Below are 19,323 nucleotides of genomic sequence, written 5' to 3'. Positions count from 1 at the left end.
AGGAAATTTTCTCAGAACGTCTTCAAAAATGAGATTTGTGACTGGTTTATATCTAATGGAGTGAATTATTAATCCATCTTTGGGGAAATTGCTAAAGATTTTAAGAAAATGTGTTAGCTTGGAATAAAAGGATAGAAACAGATTTTAATGCATTTCCACTGTCAAAAAATCTTTTTTAGAAAAGATTTATTTTATTTGAAAGTCAGAGTTACAGAGCGAGAGAGAGGCAAAGACAATTAGAGAGAAGCCTCCCATCCCCTGGTGCATTCCCCAAATGGCTGTAATGGCCAGAACTGGGCCAATTGGAAGTTGTGAGCCAGGAGTTTCTTCTGAATTTCCCATGTGGTTGCAGGGTCTCAAGACCTTGGGTCATCTTTGTCTGCTTTCCCAGGTCATAAGTAGAGAGCTGCATTGGAAGTGGAGCAGCAAGGACATGAACTGATGCCCATATGGGATGCCAGCACCACAAGTGGAAGATTAGCCTGACAATCTAACATGTTGGCCTGTAGCATCCAATTTTTACAAACAAGAAACTGATCAAGAAATATATCTATTCATTTTCAAATCCTGGCTATACTTCTTAGAGAAGGAATAGCTTGGAAGGCAGAATCAAGATGCAAGAAGGCACAGGCAAAAGCTATAAAAAGACAATTAACCAGAGTTAAAAATGTGAGTCCTGAGAAGAGAATTGGGAACTTTTCAAGATTAGCATAGGCTAGTAGTTGGTTTATGCCTCTCAACTTCTTCCTCTCTCTCTGTTATTTGTTTATTCTCTGCTCATTTCTTTCATCCAGCATTGTGCACTAAGGAAGACAACAACGTCTTTACTGGTTTCATGGCATGCAGACTCCCCAAAAATGACATGCAAAGAATCATTCATGAGGTTCTTCAATCTCACATGAAATTGGATTTAAATGACAAGATCCTAGACCTTAAGCCTGAGTTGATGATAACTTTAGGAAGGCTAATTGGAAGGAATGAGTTTGTTTTGCTTATGGGAATAATGTAAGTAGTATGTGGCCAAATGGCGGATTGTGGTCAATTTAAAACTTGCTTTCAAAGTCTTTGAAATTGTCTTCAGTAAAATATCAAGCTTATGTTCCCTTCTCTCAGGCTAGATGAGTTGGGTAGGGTAGATATGACTTCTAAAGATAATTTACAAAGAACGGTGAGTACAGCTTCTGCTTTGCTGGCCAGAACAATCAGTTCATGAAGCCCTGCAATAACATGAAATGATTCTGATTTAATGTTGTTAGTATATAAAGATCCAAGCCATGGAGAAGACAAGTGTAGAATTCTGGGTCCACAGTCCTGGGCCCTGTGTAGTCTTAACCCAGTCATCCACATTTGTCATTAAGACTTCAAAGAATTCAATCAACAGCCATCGAATCATCTCCCAGTCTTCAGGTCTTTCTACCTGATGCCCCAGGTATTACAGTGCTATGAAAAGATTTTCTTGTTATATGCTTCACAAATTCCTTATCCCACAGAATCTTGGAAAATAACAGAATGGCTGTTTTCAGTGACTAAGTTTCGAAGTAAATTGTTTTAAGGTTATGTAACACAATCTCAGCCAAACTATAAATGAAATACATACTTGAGGCCAATGTTTCACTTTGAATGCAATCAGTAGGCAGCATGTTTATAAATATCATTGAATCTTGTGTGAATGAGACCACATACATAATATTTCTACTATAATTTCTGGCAACAAAGAACAGGGATTAATATGATGTCCAAAGAAATACATACAGATATTTATTTCTAAATTATTATTAGCAATCTATTAGAAATAATAGTTTGGTCCAAAGTTTCAGGTTTTTAAAGTGTGTATCACAATGTTACAAATGATTGAAGGCATGATATAAGGTTCAAGGTCAGGGGAGTCTGGTCAGAACTAGAGTTCAAACATATTTTTCCTGACTCCAAATATTATCTTTTACTATCATATTCCCTTCCTATGCTCCTTCCAGACATCTTAATATTTTGAAAATATTAAGACATTACAATTATGAAATTTTGAGCCCACATTGAAGAAGCTTGAGAATGAAAAATTAACTTTATTCCTTAGAAAAGAGATTAAGAATGACAATGATCAGGAATATTTGAGGCTGTACATTTGGGAATAGTTCTCCATATTTGTGTGTATCTCCTTAAGTCACAGTAAGTAAATTTATGTTATCCTAATTAAAAACCTCATTTTGTTGACATTAACCCCCAAGTTTGGCCAACACTTTTTACTTATTTTTTAAAAAAAGAAAGACAAACATTGGATTTAATTAGTACAGTTCTACATACAGATAACATTAATACATAAAGTTTTAACAAATGATGGTTATTAAGGCCCCTTTAATCTTAACCGTAACTCTCATCTGTGCAGCATTAATTACTATGCAGATATCAGGCAAATGACTCTACATATTATATATAATTCTCAACACATGTCTCTAAAACTGGTGCTACTCTGTTATAAATTCAACTATAGATAGAAAAGCTTTTACTCAAAAAGGCCAGGAAATTTCCCAATGTCACACAGATAGAGTTGGGATTTTATAATGATTTAATCTCTCTCTCATTTACTCATCTTCATAAAGTACTTGAACAGACACACACAAAAAATTCCTATGTGACAATCATACATTGATACAACCAATCATAGGCAAAATAAACCTGCATTACCTTAAATTGGTTTTTATTTCTATATATTTTGTTTTGTTGAAGATTTATTTATTTTTATTAGAAAGTCAGATACAGATAGAGGAGGAGAGACAGAGAAGATCTCCTGTCCTCTGATTCACTTCCCAAGTGGCCGCAATGGCCAGAGCTGAGCCGATCTGAAGCCAGGAGCCAGGAGCTTCTTCCGGGTGTCCCATGCACGTGCAGGGTCCCAGGGTTCAGGCTGTCTTGACTGCTTTCCCAGACCACCAGCAGGGAGCTGGATGGGAGGGAAGTGAGGCCTCCGGGATACAAATCCGCGTCCAAATGGGAGTTTGGCATGAGCAAGGTGAGGACTTTAGCCTCTAGGATACCTTGCCGGGACCTAAATGTAGTTTTAAAACTTATAATTATTAAGCTCCTCTGAAAATAGCATTTCTATTATAACTGTACATTTCTAATATCATTCCAACACATATATTTGCTACCAATATAGGTTGGTAATTTTAAAATATATACATGGAAAAAACAATACAAATAAACCAAATGCAAATAAAAATCCTTAAAAATTCTTAGAAATCCTTGAAGCAGGTTATGTTAATTCTATTAAAAATGATTCTACTATGTACAGTGCTTAATCTTTAAAAATATTACTCCAGGCAACAAAAGCTCTTTGGTTCAGCAAATGGATTCTAAATATGAAAATTCAACTTGTGAATGATGCACCTCCTTGTTTGAGCCTCCCTTATCTCATTTAACTTTCCTGGGAATGTGTATCTAACTTTTCCTGCATGGTAAAATTATAGGTGGAAACCCAGTAGAGGCTGCTTTGCACACAGAACAACAGGTTACAAAACTGTAGCCAGAAGCATGAATAGCGCATGAACCTCTGCATTAATTTCACTCTGCCTGAGGGAAATAATGGAGAAAGTTTTGCTACCACTCATTCTGAAATTAGATAAGGAAATGCTCCTGGTCAACAAAGAGTAGATACTTTCCTAGTGCAGTTCTTCAGGCTGGGTTCCAACACTATTGAGGATCTCCTGTTGATTTTTTAGAAGACTGCAGGGAGGAGGGCTGATACTGCAAGGTCTTTACTTTTGAAACTCACCACTTCTCTGGCTGGTTTGCTTGCCATAACAGTTTAAAATGACAAACGTATCTGTGACTCCAGTGTCTTTAGCATTCACAGCTCAATGGTGATCACAGTGCACCAGCATGTCCCAAACAGCTTTGCATTAAAACTTAACTTGCGCTTTGATTTGCATTCTCTTTTTATGTTTGTTTAACAATAGCAGTAATCACAGAATTGACCAAAACATTTCTGGCTTTCAAGGTGTCACCAACTTTACCCATTAAAATTCATTCTCTTCTATATGTAATGGCAAGGGAAAGTCTTTACATTTGTGTTCCCACTTATTTTTTACTTTGACTGGAAAGACATTTTAAAATAGACAGTAAAACTCTTCCGAAGGCGCATGATTTAACCAGACCTTACAATCATATTGAACAAGATATCTCAGTAGTATCATAGCTTGTCATAGGAGAAAGAAAACAAACCTTTTGCTTATTTTTTTAAGTTCCCCAATAGAACATAATTATATGGTTGGATTAATTGACTTGTTTACTTTAGGATGAGATGCTATGGACTGATGCTCAAATTTGCCATTTCTCAGGTATATGAAGCACATTAATGTTTTCCTGGGCCGAATGCAGATGGAAATCAAGGACTTGTACTGATAACCATGATTTCCACAAACCACAGTTTTGAGATGTCAGTATCTAAGTGGAGCCGTTTGGATCTAGAGAAATCTTCCAAATCGCTCTCTCATTTTTCTCCCTACTTGCAGGACTTAGCAGTTCAAAGGCAAGACTACTTTCAAACCCTATCAGGACCAAAAGGAAAAGAGTAATATTGGGCTAAAGCAAAAGATTACGGAGAAGATTATACTTCTCCACCAACTACGGGTCTGGCTGTGAAAAGGTGAATGGAATAGCCTTCAAGAACAGAGAATGAAATACACAAAAAATTCCCAGCATCTAAATGAGACATTATAGGTCAGAACCACATCCCTACCAACATGCCCAATTCCCTATGCAAAGATCTCTTCCCCATAATGTTCTTTCAAAGTACACTGCAAATGCTCTGAAAAGAAAAATAAGCAGGGTTGGGCATTGATCCGTTGAGTCTTCTTATGTGGTGTTAGGCAGTCATGATGCCTTCTTCTGTTAAAAGTCTTTATCCCAGCCTGAGAGTTCATCCGGAGGTACTCCCTTTTCTGGAGGATACTTGTCAAAGTAGCTGTGATCAATGGGTCCACTGAGCTAACACAGAAAGGATTGAAACGTAAGTGACGAGAATGCTGACTCTGCATGCTGCCATAGCTGGGTTCTGCCTTGTCTGAGCACTGGTTTCACACGGCAACCACTTGTAGCTCATGAAAGGGGAAAACGACCAATTATCACCCTGTGATCTGCCTTATAAGCTGTCCCTTTTGCAACGATTATGTTTATTGACTAAGCCAGTATAATATCTTATACTTTCCCTGATTTGTGGTGACAAGAAATGTAATTATATGAGGGAAATTGACACATTGAGATTTGATTATTGTTACAATCCTTATCTATCTCTTGAAGAATACTGATTTTTCATACTTAGCTTTTTTAAAAAAAATCCTTTGCTTAGTAGGAGGTAGAGTGTACGATTGTAAAATAAGTTGAAAATATGTTATAAATATGGAAAGAAATAAGAAAGGAGAAAAGAGTGTGGGAGTGTAAGGGGGAGGAAAAATGGGGTGGACCAGCATGCTGCTAAATCTGTGCATGCAGAATACATAAAATTTGTCCACGACATAAAATAAAATTTTAATAGACATATTAAGTTTTTATCTGAAAGGCATATTTACAGAGAGGAGAGACAGACAGAGAGAGAAATATTTAGCAATTGGTTCACTCCCCAAATGACCACAAAGGCCAGAGCTGAGTCAATCTGAAGCCAGGAGCTTCCTCCAGGTCTCCCACATGTGTGCAGGGTCCCAAGGCTTTGGGCTATCCTCTGCTGCTTTCCCAGGCTACAAGCAGGGAGCTGGATAGGAAGTGGAGCAGCCAGGACACAAATTGGCACCTATATGAGATGCCAGTGTTGCAAAAAGGAGATTAGCCTGTGGCACTCGCCCCAAATTGAATTTTAGCTATGGCACTCTTCCCAAATTGAATTTTTTCTAAAAAAAAGAACTAAAAGTATTTGTTCACTAGATTACATTTGAAAGGAGCTACTTAACATGAGGAGTATTTTGCAAAAATAATAAAAAGAAAAAGGTGACAAAAATTATGTCATTTTTTGGAATGAAAAATATTGAAAAGCAAATACCAAAAAAAACCCCAAACTTACCAGAATCTTTTTTCTGCTTTATTAAAATTTTTTAAATTTTCTCAAAGCTAACTGATCTATGTGAAGTAGTCAGAACCCCCAACAAGAGACAGCTCATGTATCAATGACCCTGTTAATGACATGACTCCAGCATTAAAGGATTTAATTTTACTCATATATTTTTACCTTTTTAAAAATACAGTTAGTGGAAAATTTAGCATTATGTAGGAGGAGCAGGTTTTGTGGAGACCCAAATGAATTTCCTGGTTCCTGGCTTTGGCCAGAATAGTCCTTGTCATTGTTATCATCTGGGGGGTGAACCAGTGGATGGAAGATCTCTCACTCTCTCTGGCTGCCCATCTCTCTAATTCTGATTTTCAAATAAATAAATAAAACATTTTTTTAAACTTTGTAGGCGTGATCTTCAAAAAGTTCTTTTTAAAAATGCACAGATCTTGGTTTTTTTTGTTTATTTGTTTGCACCAGCATGATGTTTGCACCAGCATGAACTTTCTGAGTTCTCTTGTATGTAGTTCACATTTTATTTCTGGAGTTATCTGTCAACCTGATCAACACTAACTATTCTGAGACTTTGGTGGCAATGACATATAGTAGGTTCCTGACAGGTGAGCTAATACCCATTAAACAGATAATGTTATTTAACCCCTGCAATAGTAATTCTTATGACAGTTTGTCTTAGTTAAAAAAAACCTGTTTCAAGCCACCTAAAATTATTTGTGTCTATAGACATGCATGTGGCACTCCCTAAAATCAACTGATCAGAACAAATCCCACTCTTCCACAGATTCAACAGAGTGAAATAGTCAATACCTTACCTCTCTTCGTAAGGGTGAGGGAAGATTCCTTGCTTTCAGTCCCTCCCAATTAAAGCCATTTAACCACCTGAGAAATTGGAAAAATATAGAGACAAATTACTTGCCTCATGAAATATTATTATGTTGAATAACCTGTCACTTAAATGTACAGCACACTCCCTGCCTGCAACAGTGCAGCTGCAAGTCACCAGAGGAAAACAGTCATCTTGGTTGTCTGTTCTCACATTAACTCCATGCCTACTACCTCATGTGAATATTTAAAGCAGCTGATTATGGATTTTTCTACCAAACTCCCTTAATTAATTCATTCTCTGTCCCCTCTCTCTAGACTTCCAGAGTTCCCTTTCAACATTCAACTACAAAGATGATTTGACCTCCTATTTCTTTGAGATAACTTAAGCAAAACAAAATTTTTCATAATCTCCAATCAGCATCCGTGATCACCTACCCACATCTGTGAGTGAACTTCTCTCCACATAATGAACCAATTTCCCTGGCTACTATCTAGGATCAATTTCTGTACTGTATATTTTATTACATTAACTCTCTTTATGCAAAAAAATATTCCTATAGTCCTTGTTTCTGAATCTTCAGGGTCTTCCCTACTGGATCAACCCATCAACATAGAAACACTTATTTTCTTCCAACAACAAAACACCCTCCCTTGTCCTGAGTTTCCCTACAATCTCACTCCTTCCCATTAGAAGAAAACTACCTGAGCTATCTAATGACTTCATCTACTTAGTTTTGTCTTGATGACACTTTACCCTCAGATTTCATATGCTCCAGTCCATAGAATCACCTCAATACTAAGTCCTCACTTTACTTGATGTACCACTTCCATTTCCAACAGGTCTTCAGACTTATTTCTGAAACATTTTCTTGGTTTGGTTTTATTAACAAATTGTCCAGGTTTCTTCGTTTTTATTGAAAACTTTACTCATTGGCTACTGCTCTTTTCTAATGAGGTTTGCATAGTTCAAGGTTCCATCCTTAGGTCCTGTTTCAACTACTTCCACTTTTTGGGTAATCATATTTAGTCTTCAGGTTTTATGTCTGTTTCTAGCCAAGACCTCCCCACTAATTTACAGGTACATATCTGTGACAACTAGTCATCATCTGCCACCAGCACGAGCAAGAGGCATCAAGTATTTGTCAGCTTCAAATTTTGTCCAACAAACTTTCTTCAACCTTCTAGTTTCTTAAACTCAAGACAGTGAAGTATTCTCTCACATCCTACCTCATTGCATAGGAAAATCCTCTCAATAGTACCTTCAAAATGTATCTGCATCCAGAGCATGACAAATTCAAAGAACCTCCACTTTACAGAATGAAGAAAGTCATCTATGTCCTTTGGAGACTTTCACAATAATCTGTGGAAATAGATGACTAAGCTTCTTTCATTGTTATTTGCTTATTGTGAATATTCAAGGCTTATCTGCTATTTAGTATGTATGTTTAATTTAAGGTGCTAAAAACTCCACCAGAAGTCAAGAGACCCCATTTCTCTTGAGCACTATCTTTCAAAATCTGACGAAATTCACAGAGTAATAACATTCCATATCCTTAGATATGATCCACTGGGGACATTGAGGAAAACTCGTTCAACCAACCAACCAATCTTTATACCAATTCAACTTGAGCCCAGGCATGAAAAAATTATAATGATCCTACACTTAAGATGTCTTTATCTCAGTTGGACCAAAAAAAAAAAGTAGTAATACAAACACGTCATTTCAAATACTAGTCAGTCCTATAAAAGCAAAGCTGAACACACACGTAAGGAATGGTTGAAAGAAGCAACTTTTTTTTTTTTTAAAGATTTATTCATTTTATTACAGCCAGATATATACAGAGGAGAGACAGAGAGGAAGATCTTCCGTCCGATGATTCACTCCCCAAGTGAGCCGCAACGGGCCGATGCGCGCCGATCCGAAGCCGGGAACCTGGAACCTCTTCCAGGTTTCCCACGCGGGTGCAGGGTCCCAAAGCATTGGGCCGTCCTCAACTGCTTTCCCAGGCCACAAGCAGGGAGCTGGATGGGAAGTGGAGCTTCCGGGATTAGAACCGGCGCCCATATGGGATCCCGGGGCTTTCAAGGCGAGGACTTTAGCCGCTAGGCCACGCCGCCGGGCCCGAAAGAAGCAACTTTTTAAAGAAGTGTTATCTGAGTTCAGGCCAGAAAGGGGAAGATCTGTGGCAAAGGTGTTCCACATGGCAGAAGGTGAGAGGAACACGCAAAAGTGGTGTGAATGCACATGATCTCGGGTGGAAACGAAGTCTGAGAGGCAGCCAGAGGACAGTTCATTCAGGATTTCACAGGACATGTGGGAATCAGGAATTTTATTTTGTGATGGGAAGCCATTAAAACATTCCTGGGAAATTATGCTCTCTAGTCTTAAAGACATTGTTGTACGGACAAGTTCTGCATCTGGGATGGGACAGGATGATGGTGGGGTGTCTATGTGAAGGCAGGGAGGATCTGAGAGCCTGTCATGCTCTTCCTTCTGTAAGCCTGTCATGTTCTTTCTTTCTCTTCTCCATTTCTCTGTCTCTTCTCGCTTCCAGAATTGGTGTCAACTCAATCTTTCACTGGGTTTCCTTTTACAGGTCTAAGCTTAGGAACAGCTACTGAAAACACAAGGTGCGTGCTCTGATACAATTCATTTCCTATGCCATCTTTCACACCAAGTGGTATTTCAATGGAAGCTGCTAAAACTTCAGTCAAGAAGTGTCAGACCACCACCCCAGCTGCCGTATCTCCCCCCTCTGCCTTTGCTCGGAAACCTCAGAAGTCCCCTCCAACACATACCCATCACAACCGCACAGAAAGTAAGGCTCCAAGTGTAAGGATTTCTACACAGTTAGTTTTGAGCCACTAAAAGCAGCAGCAGTACCTTTTAACATGTCTTAGAATGCTGTCTGCCCAAAAGGCACTCTACAAACAATAACAACAATTACTTTACATCATTGAATCACAGGGCCTGTGATTTTTTCACCTGTCACAATCTGACCTATGGCAGTATTTACTTAATAAGAGTTGCCATTCATTCAACATTCAGTCTCTGACACCACATGTAAGCAATGCAAGAGCCAGCGTGAAAAGCAGTCTACAAAGAAATATTAACAGCAATGATACATAACTTTCTCCTTTGTGGAAGACTAATAAAGGCTATCCTTGAAAGCTCAGAAATTCTTAAGGTAATATTACAATACTGGAAACAAATTATTCCTCTTGCTCTCAGGAAAGATCCTTCACACAGTTTCTACTACAGGTGTGGGGAGACACAACTGGGACTTCACCTTGAATTAGTTTGCAAATAAGAGTAGGAGGAGCTCTGTCACTACTTTCAGTCATTATGATTTAACATAGAATGAATCGACGCATATAATATTCTGAACTGTTTTGTTTTCAAATATCAAGTTCAGCATTGCTTTATAGGAAGATGTGATGGCAACTTTAGAAAGAAGTTTTTAATACCAAAGGCAATCTTATTAGGAATTCTATAAACATTATTGGCTTCTTAAAAACTTATCTATTTGAAGGCAGAGAAAGGTTTACTGTTCTGAAATCACAGACTCCTCTCTTTGAGCTTCACAAGCACCGTGAAATCTGAATGAAATAAAGGTTTGGATGTCTCCAAGCTCAGTCAAAGGCACTAGGTAAACAAGATACATTTTTTTCAAATTATTTTATTTACATATGGTGAATTAATTTCATGTATTTCATAATACAAATGTAAGAGCAGAGTGGTACTTCCCACTCCACCCTCCTTCCTACCTGCATTCCCTATCCACTCTCCTTCCTTATTTCTTTTTTCTTTTAGCTTTTACAATGATCTACTTTCATTTCCCTTTACAAGCAAGAGGCACAATACCCCATTAAAAAATTCAACAAATATCAAGAAAAAGTAAAACAAAACATTGTTCCTCAAGAGTGTAGCCAAGAGCTGTGAATAATCAAATCTTAAAATGTCAGTTCCATGATATAGAACTCTGTGCATTAGTTACCAAATATCAGCGAAAACATATTTGCTGTTTTGGACTGGCTTACTTTACTTAGCATAATGGTCTCCAGTTGCATCTGTCTTGTTGCAAAAGGCAGGGTATCATTCTTCTTGGTGGCTGTTTTATTCCATTGTTTTTTGAATATTCCTATATATATATATTCCTATATATATACATAGTATACATAGTATATATATACATAGTATACATGTATATATATATATGTATATATATACATACACATGTGTGTGCATATAACTTATTTATCTAGTCATCAGTTGATGGAAAGGTGGATTGATTTTATATATTAGCTTATGAGTTGAGATAGTATATACGTAAGGGTATAGGTAAGTCTCCTAAGTTGACTGTATTTCCTTTGGGTGAATTCCCAGGAGTGCAGTGGCTGGATCAATGGTAGATCTGTTTTCAGGTTTCTGAGGAGTATCCATACTATCTTCCACGATGGCTGTAATAGCTTACATTCCCACCAACAGTGAATTAGGGTCCCTTTCCTCCCCACGTCCCCACCCTTTTTGGATGATAACCTTTCTAGCTGAAGTGAGACTAAACCTCATTGTGGTTTTAATTGGCATTTCTCTGATGGCTAGTGATCCTGACCATTTTTAAAAATATGTCTATTAGACATATGAATTTCACCTTTGAAAGATGCTTGTTCATAATCAAACCTGCTCTAAAGTCTGCAGCTAGGTTCTGCAACGCCTTGCAGAGACAGGCTGGCTTATGACTAACAACAGGAGAACCAATGGAAGGAAATTAAAAATTCTTTATGACCATGCAGAGGTGAGAAAATCTTTTAGCATCAATTTATGTATGCATCACAATATGACAGCTACATTCAAACGAGCCTCAGGTAATAAGAAATAAAAGATGAAGCTGGGGCCCATTAGTAATTCTTTCATTTCTATTTCCCTACAACCCCAGAGACAAACATAATCTTAAATGAAGGAACAGGGACATAAATTGGAAAAGTGACTCATTGATGGGATCCTTATTTCCACAATATGCATGGTGTGTTTATGTGTCCTTTTACAGGAAGAAGAAAGACCATGATACAAGCAAGTCAGGTCAGAAAAAGATAAAATGGAATTTAAGACAGTAATGAGCTTTATGACTGGGGGCAATAAAAAAGATGACGACAATGAACATTAAAAATACAAAAGAATTTTATGCCTGTAAAATCCACCGTGCGAGTCTGTCTTTAACTCTCCCTTCCTTCTAATTTCCCTCCCCGACGCCTTTCTTTCTAACACACCCTGAAGGCAGAACTCAATATGAGTTTACAACATGTAATACACAGCTGTATTTTAAGTTCTTGAACACGCAGAGCAGTGCAGGAATCCTTTATTTTTAAAGCTAAGCCACTGCTTTTAAAGAAAATTAATAGCAATTTTATTCAGCAGCCACATTTCTTCTTTATTTTCCTATTTGGTTTATACTATCCTAATTCATCAATGAAAATATTGATCTGGGATGAAATACTGAGGGATATTTTCATTTCTAAAAATTATTACATCAATGTTTCAAATGGCTTCCAAAAAAAGCTATCAAATTTATTTTCTGTAGTACACATATATTGAAAGTGACAGTTTTAAATCCACAAATTGTAAGCAAAATGAAAATATTTTATATAATGCAAGACTTAGCCTGGCACTATTTAATAACTGATTTAGCTGATCCAATCTCTTGAAATTGATACCGACCACCGATCCTAATTTATATACAAATTAAAATGTCCATTTCAACTTAGTCTTACAGAATCCAATTTGATATTAACAGCTAACAATAAAGATCATAGTGAATAAAAATTATGTTATAATAACTTTAAGATGTGATTTTGGAACGTGGTTTCTAATTTTATCTATAAAGGTCTAGCATTACAAAAGGCACTTTGTGAACAAATTGCTGTCATCACATCTAGGAAGACAGAAAGGCACAGAAAGAAAAATAAATAAATAAATAAAACCTGCAGAGAGATTTGCTTACTGAGAGAAACTACCAGGAATACAAAAGTTTGTATACGCTTCTATGTTTTTCTAGACAAAAACATACCTACGTACCTGTGTTTTTTAATATCATTGATTCCATTCTTCAGATTCCCCAGTCTTTCTGTTGGGTTTTGCCTGAAATAATAGTTTTAAGAGAGTTTTTGTAACTACACCTAAATGAATTAGACACTAAAATTTGCATTTGGTTCTTTCATTCATTCATTCAAACAATATTCATAAGACTCCCACTATAGATCTGTATCTGAATATACAGAATTGGAAATGGCACAGTGTGTTCCTTGCAAGGAGTGGGAACACAAGTGAACTAGAGTTTGGAAGTATACACACACACACACACGTCCTTATATGAGCTAGTCATTTAAATAATCTGTGAATAAACACCCAAAGCCCAGATGCACAGGAGGATGCTACCTTCCCAGCCCACCTGGGAAAACCAGGGAACATCTTACAGGATCGTTAGCATCTTAGCTGGAATCCAGGAAGCATTCTGGAGTTTCTACTGGCTACACGCAGTTAGGTTTCAATTAATTTTGTAATACTTTTTAAAAAAAGTTTAAATATAGAAAGAATTCACTAAAATAAATTTTAAACAACATAATTTAGATGTCTCCTTTTCTCTGATAAATTATTTTTAGTTGTTAGTACAAATTTTGGGTTCTTTTAAAGAGTATTCCTTTTAAAATGAACATTGGACAAGGACACATAACACTTTATTAGTACCGCTGATTTTTCTCTCATGACAGTAAACTTGCAAATGTATTACCTACTTTTTAATCCATAGTTTGTGGCTCTGTTTTTCTCTATAATAGATAGACATGATTCCCAAAGACATCCTGCACAATTTAGATCTCTTAAAAACTGTAATCAATAACATGAAATAAACTCCCCAATTCAGAAAAACAGAGGATTGTCTAATATCATTTAGCTACTCAGCAAAGCAGTAAGAGCAAACTTGCAATTTAAAGATGGAAATGGGAAACCTTTGCTCTGTCTTCAAGACTCCTTGTCATTCTCACCTGCAAAGCCTCCGGATCAAATCTTCAGGTCGTCTGGTTATTTTTCTGGGAAAATCCACCTTTTCAATTCCCTTGAGAATCAGATTGTAGGTCATCATTTGGTCAATGCCAGAAAAGGGTGGACTAAAGAATATTCAAATAGGACACATAAAGATCAGAGACTGAGACACATTTGGCACTAACTTGCTTCTTCCCTTCCTCCCATGTCCATGTTATTTCCTTCTTTCTGTTCCATCTCTTTCTCTTTCATTAATGGCTTTATAACAAAACTGAGTTCATGCAGAAAATCGGTTCACAAATTTCACATTATTTGACAAATACCACACACATATTACAGGAGGGTAGTTCAGTTTGTGGAAACATGGAATTGAAAGAGAATTTTAGTTTCTGCAAAAAGATTTTTAAATCCATGCACAATTTCTTAGTTGCTGATGATCATTGAAAGGAAGAGTAAAAGAGGAAACAGTGAGTAAGATGGAGAAGTTGATTTTTTTGTAAGTGAATCGCCAATGACTCTCATGAATATTGAAAAATTGATCAGAGGTGTCAACGAAGACAGGAAGTGGATGAGCCACATAGTTATCCATGATCAAAGGATTTCAGGACAGCAATGCAGACACCACGCTCCAAAAGCAGAGCCGTGAGATGGACAGTGCGGTCAGTGGAGTAAGTAGTGGAAGAATTATACACTGCATGTTGATCTAATTCACAACACCCAGAGCTGTTGTTGTTATTGATGATGATGATTATGTGGTGGTGGTGAGGGGATCTGAGTTAACACAGTGATAGTGTAGGTAGTGGATCACAGAAGAACTGAAGAGCTCTCTAGACAATGCAATGGTCAGAAAGCTGTATTCCCCAAGTGCACATGGGGAGATTCTAACCCAATGTGATAGTATTTAGAAGTGAGATTTGTGAAAGGCTACTTGGTCATGAGGATGAAGTTCTCAAGTGTGGCATTAGGGCTTTTTTAAGAAGAGGCCAGGGAGGTGGCTGGCTGTCTTTGTACCACACAGAGGTCTAAGGTGCTGGCATCTTGTAACACGGAAGAGGAGCCTCACCAGATCTGAGCAGGTTGGAACCAGGAATGAAGACTTCCAGCTGAGACAGAGAATAAAGCCACCAGGATTTGTTAATGGGGTTAACATTGTAAGTGGGAAGGAAAGGCTACTGTCTAGACCAGGAGCCTGGAGAATAGAGCTATCAACAGTAATAGAACACAGACTTTGGTGCAGGTGAGGTGCAGAGCTGGTATCAATAAATGAATCATGAGTATATTTCAAATGTTCACATGGAGATACAAAGCAGGCAGTTGAGGTTATGTATTTGTCCTTCAGGAAAGAGGTCAGGCAGGCAGGTATGATGTGGGAGATCATCTGATGGTGTTTATAGCCATGAAACTTCATGCTAACATCCAAGGAATCAGAGAAAAAAACACTTCAAACTAGAATGCTGCAATATTGAATGTTCAAGAAGATGAGAAAATTTAGCGATGAGCACTAGGAAGCAGACACCAGTGTGACAAAAGGAGACACAAGGAAGTCCTATAAGTCAGGGAAAAGAGATATTTTAAGGAAAAAATTGCTACAGGACTGAGAACTGGCCACTTAAGTGGGATAGCCTTATGCATGTGTATCTATTATTGTTATTTTCATATTACATGAGTCAGGGGATTGCAGACCCACGTGGGCCACCAATTATGGTGGACAGGGTCAGGATGGGGGTAAGGTAGATGAACTACATCAGTACTTAAGGACTAAGAACGTCCATTTGATGTCACCTTGGAGACCCTGAGGTAGGGGAATAATATTCCGAAAGTGTTACTTAAGTGATCTTGATTGTTCTGAAAGGTTGTCAGCTGTATACACCAGAGGTAAGAAATACTAAGGTCTGTTGTCTCACCATTGACTACCTCAGTGTGTCCACAAACCTAGGTACTTGTTGTAGAGCCTAGCATCGAGTATTTTTGAATCTTTCTTTCCATCTTTTGATGAGGTACTCAAAGTCCTCTTCTGACTTAGTTGAGCTGGTTTTCTTGTCTTTCATTGGAATCTTGGTATGCACTCTGCTCTTACAAAGGAGTCAGCCGCCAAGGTGGCCCAGTCTTACAGCATGTGCTCCAGGTTTGGGCCACAGGTCTGTGCTTTTTCCTAAGGTCAGGGATTGAGTGTAGTGGTTGCTTCGGAGAGCTCTGTAAGAAACCTTGCCTGGGTGGTCCTCAGACCCAGCTTTCATGTGTGCCAGTTAGTGCAGGTAACCTTCACCTTGTCTCCTCCCATCACCCAACACAGGTACTAGTGGATGCAGATGCCTGGTCAATTCCATCTCCTGCTACAGCTCTCACGTAGACAGGCAGGTGCTGTGGCCTACCACAGGCCAGCAGACCCTGAATGCTGGTTCTCATGTGCACTAGTGGGTGATACAGCTTTTTGGGGTAACCACAAAGAACTCTTTCCTTGCCTGCCCCCAGGCTTGGCTTTCACTCATGCTGGTGAGTACTACAGGTTAGCCCAACCCTGCCAGCCCCAGCTCTCAACACAAGCAGATGTTGCATCCTGGTTGAGGCAACCCCAACTAACTGCTACCATGTCCACCCCCAGCCCAGTTCCTAAACTTTCTCATTGGTGCTCAAGTGAGATAATGTTTTAATGCATTTATGTTGCTTTGAATAATATGCTCATTCTTTTAAAAACTAAAGATAACTTTCATGAACTACTAAGCTGTATCTCAGTCATGTTCGTGTTCTTTTACTTGCTAATAATCTTAATACAAACCAGCACACCAATTTTATAATATTCTATGTTTCACTTGTAAAGAAAATAGAGTAGAAAACAAACATTCCTATGATATTTGCAACTACATTATCTTGACTTGTTCGATCTTTAGTTTTTTTCCCCTCATTTTCATTTTCTTTTTAACATCTTAAGAGTTCAGAATGTCTAAAATTATCTTTTCTCATACCCTTCCATGAAAATGTTTGCAAAAGGAAATGCCCCAACTTCTTTATGATGGCTCAAGGCCATCTGGGTAATTCTACATTGCTGGGATTTCCCCCCGCCCTCCCTGACCCCACTTCTTTATATCCTTGCTTTAATTCTCTCTTCCCTGTAACAATTTATCCCAGCTGGTGAAGGACTGAGATGAATGCTCTTTGGTTTCCAACAAGAACCGCTACATTCCTCTTAAAAATGCAACTGACTGGTTTCCCCAATGATGATCAAACAAATGCTTGAAACAAAGTTTGCGAGGCCAAACCTGTACACAACTTCTCTGTGTGAATGACTACAAGACACATTCTCCTCTTTTTTTAAAATCTTATCAGTGGTTTTCTTTGCTTTAGAATCGTAGCAGTGAAAATCATTACAGTTAATGTAGCTTTTCAGATCTGTTTGCTTAGTACATGTGAACAAAGATGTGGAACATAGCCACAGGTGATAATGTAATAATAATAAAATCCCTGCTTTATCTTCCATACAAGTTTGTGGAAACTGACCTATAAAACATACATGTAAGTGCTTTATAAGCTGTGAAATCCTTGTACACATAAGGTCAGTTGGAAGAATTCTTTAAACTTTCATGAGAAATTAAAAAAAAACTATATCTGTATTCCAGACATTTTGTCATCAAATGATCTTATTTTTCAATTCAATTCTATTTTATCATAAACCTTTGAAGGCCTATGACATTACAAATAGCTAATGAGTGTATGTGCATATGTATGTATGGGTGTGTGGGTATGTGTGTCTGTGTGAACGTGTGTTAAATATCTGGTATCCTGGTAATCATTGTTTAGTCTCTTTGGGAGGGACAATTCAATTTTAATTGCTAAACCCCCTGCTGGATCTTGTCTCTGCTCATTATCACTTCTAGAAAAAAGTTGACAAGGGGATTAAAAATTTATACCCAGCAGCATGTCTTTCTCAGCATTTCTGGTTAATGACAATGGGCAAAATGCAAAATCAAAGCCAAATTTAGCTTAAGGTTAATAAATTTAACTGAAACACGATTGCTACTTTCTCAATTACAAAAAGAAGAAATATTAACAGAGCCTACAACTTTTATTCCTGTTCTTACAATTATGCTCAGTTGTTAAAATCTTTGCATGTTTAGTGTGTTTTCTAGAATAATGGAACTTGTCATTTTTGGAAATGCTAACAATGCTACACTTTCTTCCTTAACCATCCTGAAATCTTGACTCCACAATACAAACTGGCAGCCTCACTGCATTTCAAAAGTAAAAAGTAAAGTCATCGAAAGCATTTCCAAAATAATTATCTCTTACATATACATCAGTAAGTTATTCTCAGACTTCTCTAAAGAGGTCGAACAAAACTGGAGAATACATACTTGCCCGTTAAGAGCTCATACACTAGAATTCCCAGTGACCAAAAGTCCACACTAAAGTCATGTCCTTTGTTGAGAATGACCTCTGGGGCTACATACTCTGGAGTCCCACAGAATGTCCAAGTTTTCTGTCCAGAACCAATTTTCTTGGCAAATCCAAAGTCAACCTGGAAAAGAAAGCAGAAGACATGCCCAAGGGCCATAAACCTCATGCTCCTTTCTAAGTTTCTGTAACTTTGAAAATGTTCCAAGGTCTCCTACCCGCTAAAATATTTTTTCTTAATCCTTCTTTCAACACACACACACACACACACACACACACACACAGAGTCATATATTCCTTTGTGGGTCACATCTGAATTGAGTCACATTGATACATTTTTGCTTATGTGCCCTAGATGAGAATGTTTTAACAAGGTTCTTGGGATGTAATAATACATTTGAAGCTTATAGCGACCAGGACTTTAAAAACAATTCAATATTTGTGTTTATTGGAAAGAGGAAGGAAAGGGAAAGTGGTTGACCCCTGTGCGCTTAGGGCTCCATCAGGAAAGTAATAGCAAAATGTGGGTTAGGAAAGGAACCATTGCGGAGAAAACAGAGGCTTAATCTCAAGAACCATTAGAGGTAGTGTGTGCAACCTAGATATCTAGTGGGCCACAGCAAGGCCAGCATTACCCTGCTTTGGCCAGGCCATGCACAATTTCAGCCTCTTTCATGGTGCGTAGAGCCTGCTTTGCTTCAACTTACTGATTCGGAAGACATACATACAGCACCACCTTGACTTTGTCTTAGACCTGCAGGTACTGAGAAGCTCAAAGTGTGGGAAAATCACCAGAGACATAATTAATGGCAGACACTGTCCAACAAAGAACAATGTATACACTTGGAGAGGCACATGTGAAAACTAGATGAAGAGCTGGGATTTTGTGGCCGTTTAAGGAGTAAACCAACAGATAGAAGACCTCTTGCTCTCTCTATTTCTCCTGCTCCCACCTCCCTCTCTCTGTAACTCTTCTTTGCAAATAAATAAACGTATCTTTTAAAATATATTGTCCAAGAGTTAA

The 19,323-nt window shown here is 37.9% G+C and overlaps 1 protein-coding gene across 1 annotated transcript in view; it reads right to left on the bottom strand.

Moving 5' to 3' along the window:
* Window positions 1–4,694: 4,694 nt before the first annotated feature.
* Window positions 4,695–19,323, bottom strand: part of PRKG2 (protein kinase cGMP-dependent 2) — a 95,357-nt gene continuing 80,728 nt past the window's right edge. The window contains exons 15-19 of the mRNA XM_004590610.2: window positions 18,260–18,423; window positions 13,913–14,035; window positions 12,948–13,010; window positions 6,862–6,928; window positions 4,695–4,980 (exon numbers count right to left, since the gene is read on the bottom strand). Of these exons, the coding sequence (XP_004590667.2) occupies window positions 4,885–4,980; window positions 6,862–6,928; window positions 12,948–13,010; window positions 13,913–14,035; window positions 18,260–18,423 (513 nt within the window). The 3' untranslated portion in view covers window positions 4,695–4,884. The remainder of the gene's footprint in view (window positions 4,981–6,861; window positions 6,929–12,947; window positions 13,011–13,912; window positions 14,036–18,259; window positions 18,424–19,323) is intronic.

Source organism: Ochotona princeps, chromosome 7 (assembly GCF_030435755.1).
Source record: "Ochotona princeps isolate mOchPri1 chromosome 7, mOchPri1.hap1, whole genome shotgun sequence".
Taxonomy (NCBI): Eukaryota; Metazoa; Chordata; class Mammalia; order Lagomorpha; family Ochotonidae; genus Ochotona; species Ochotona princeps.
This window is presented reverse-complemented; position numbering and strand designations above follow the sequence as displayed.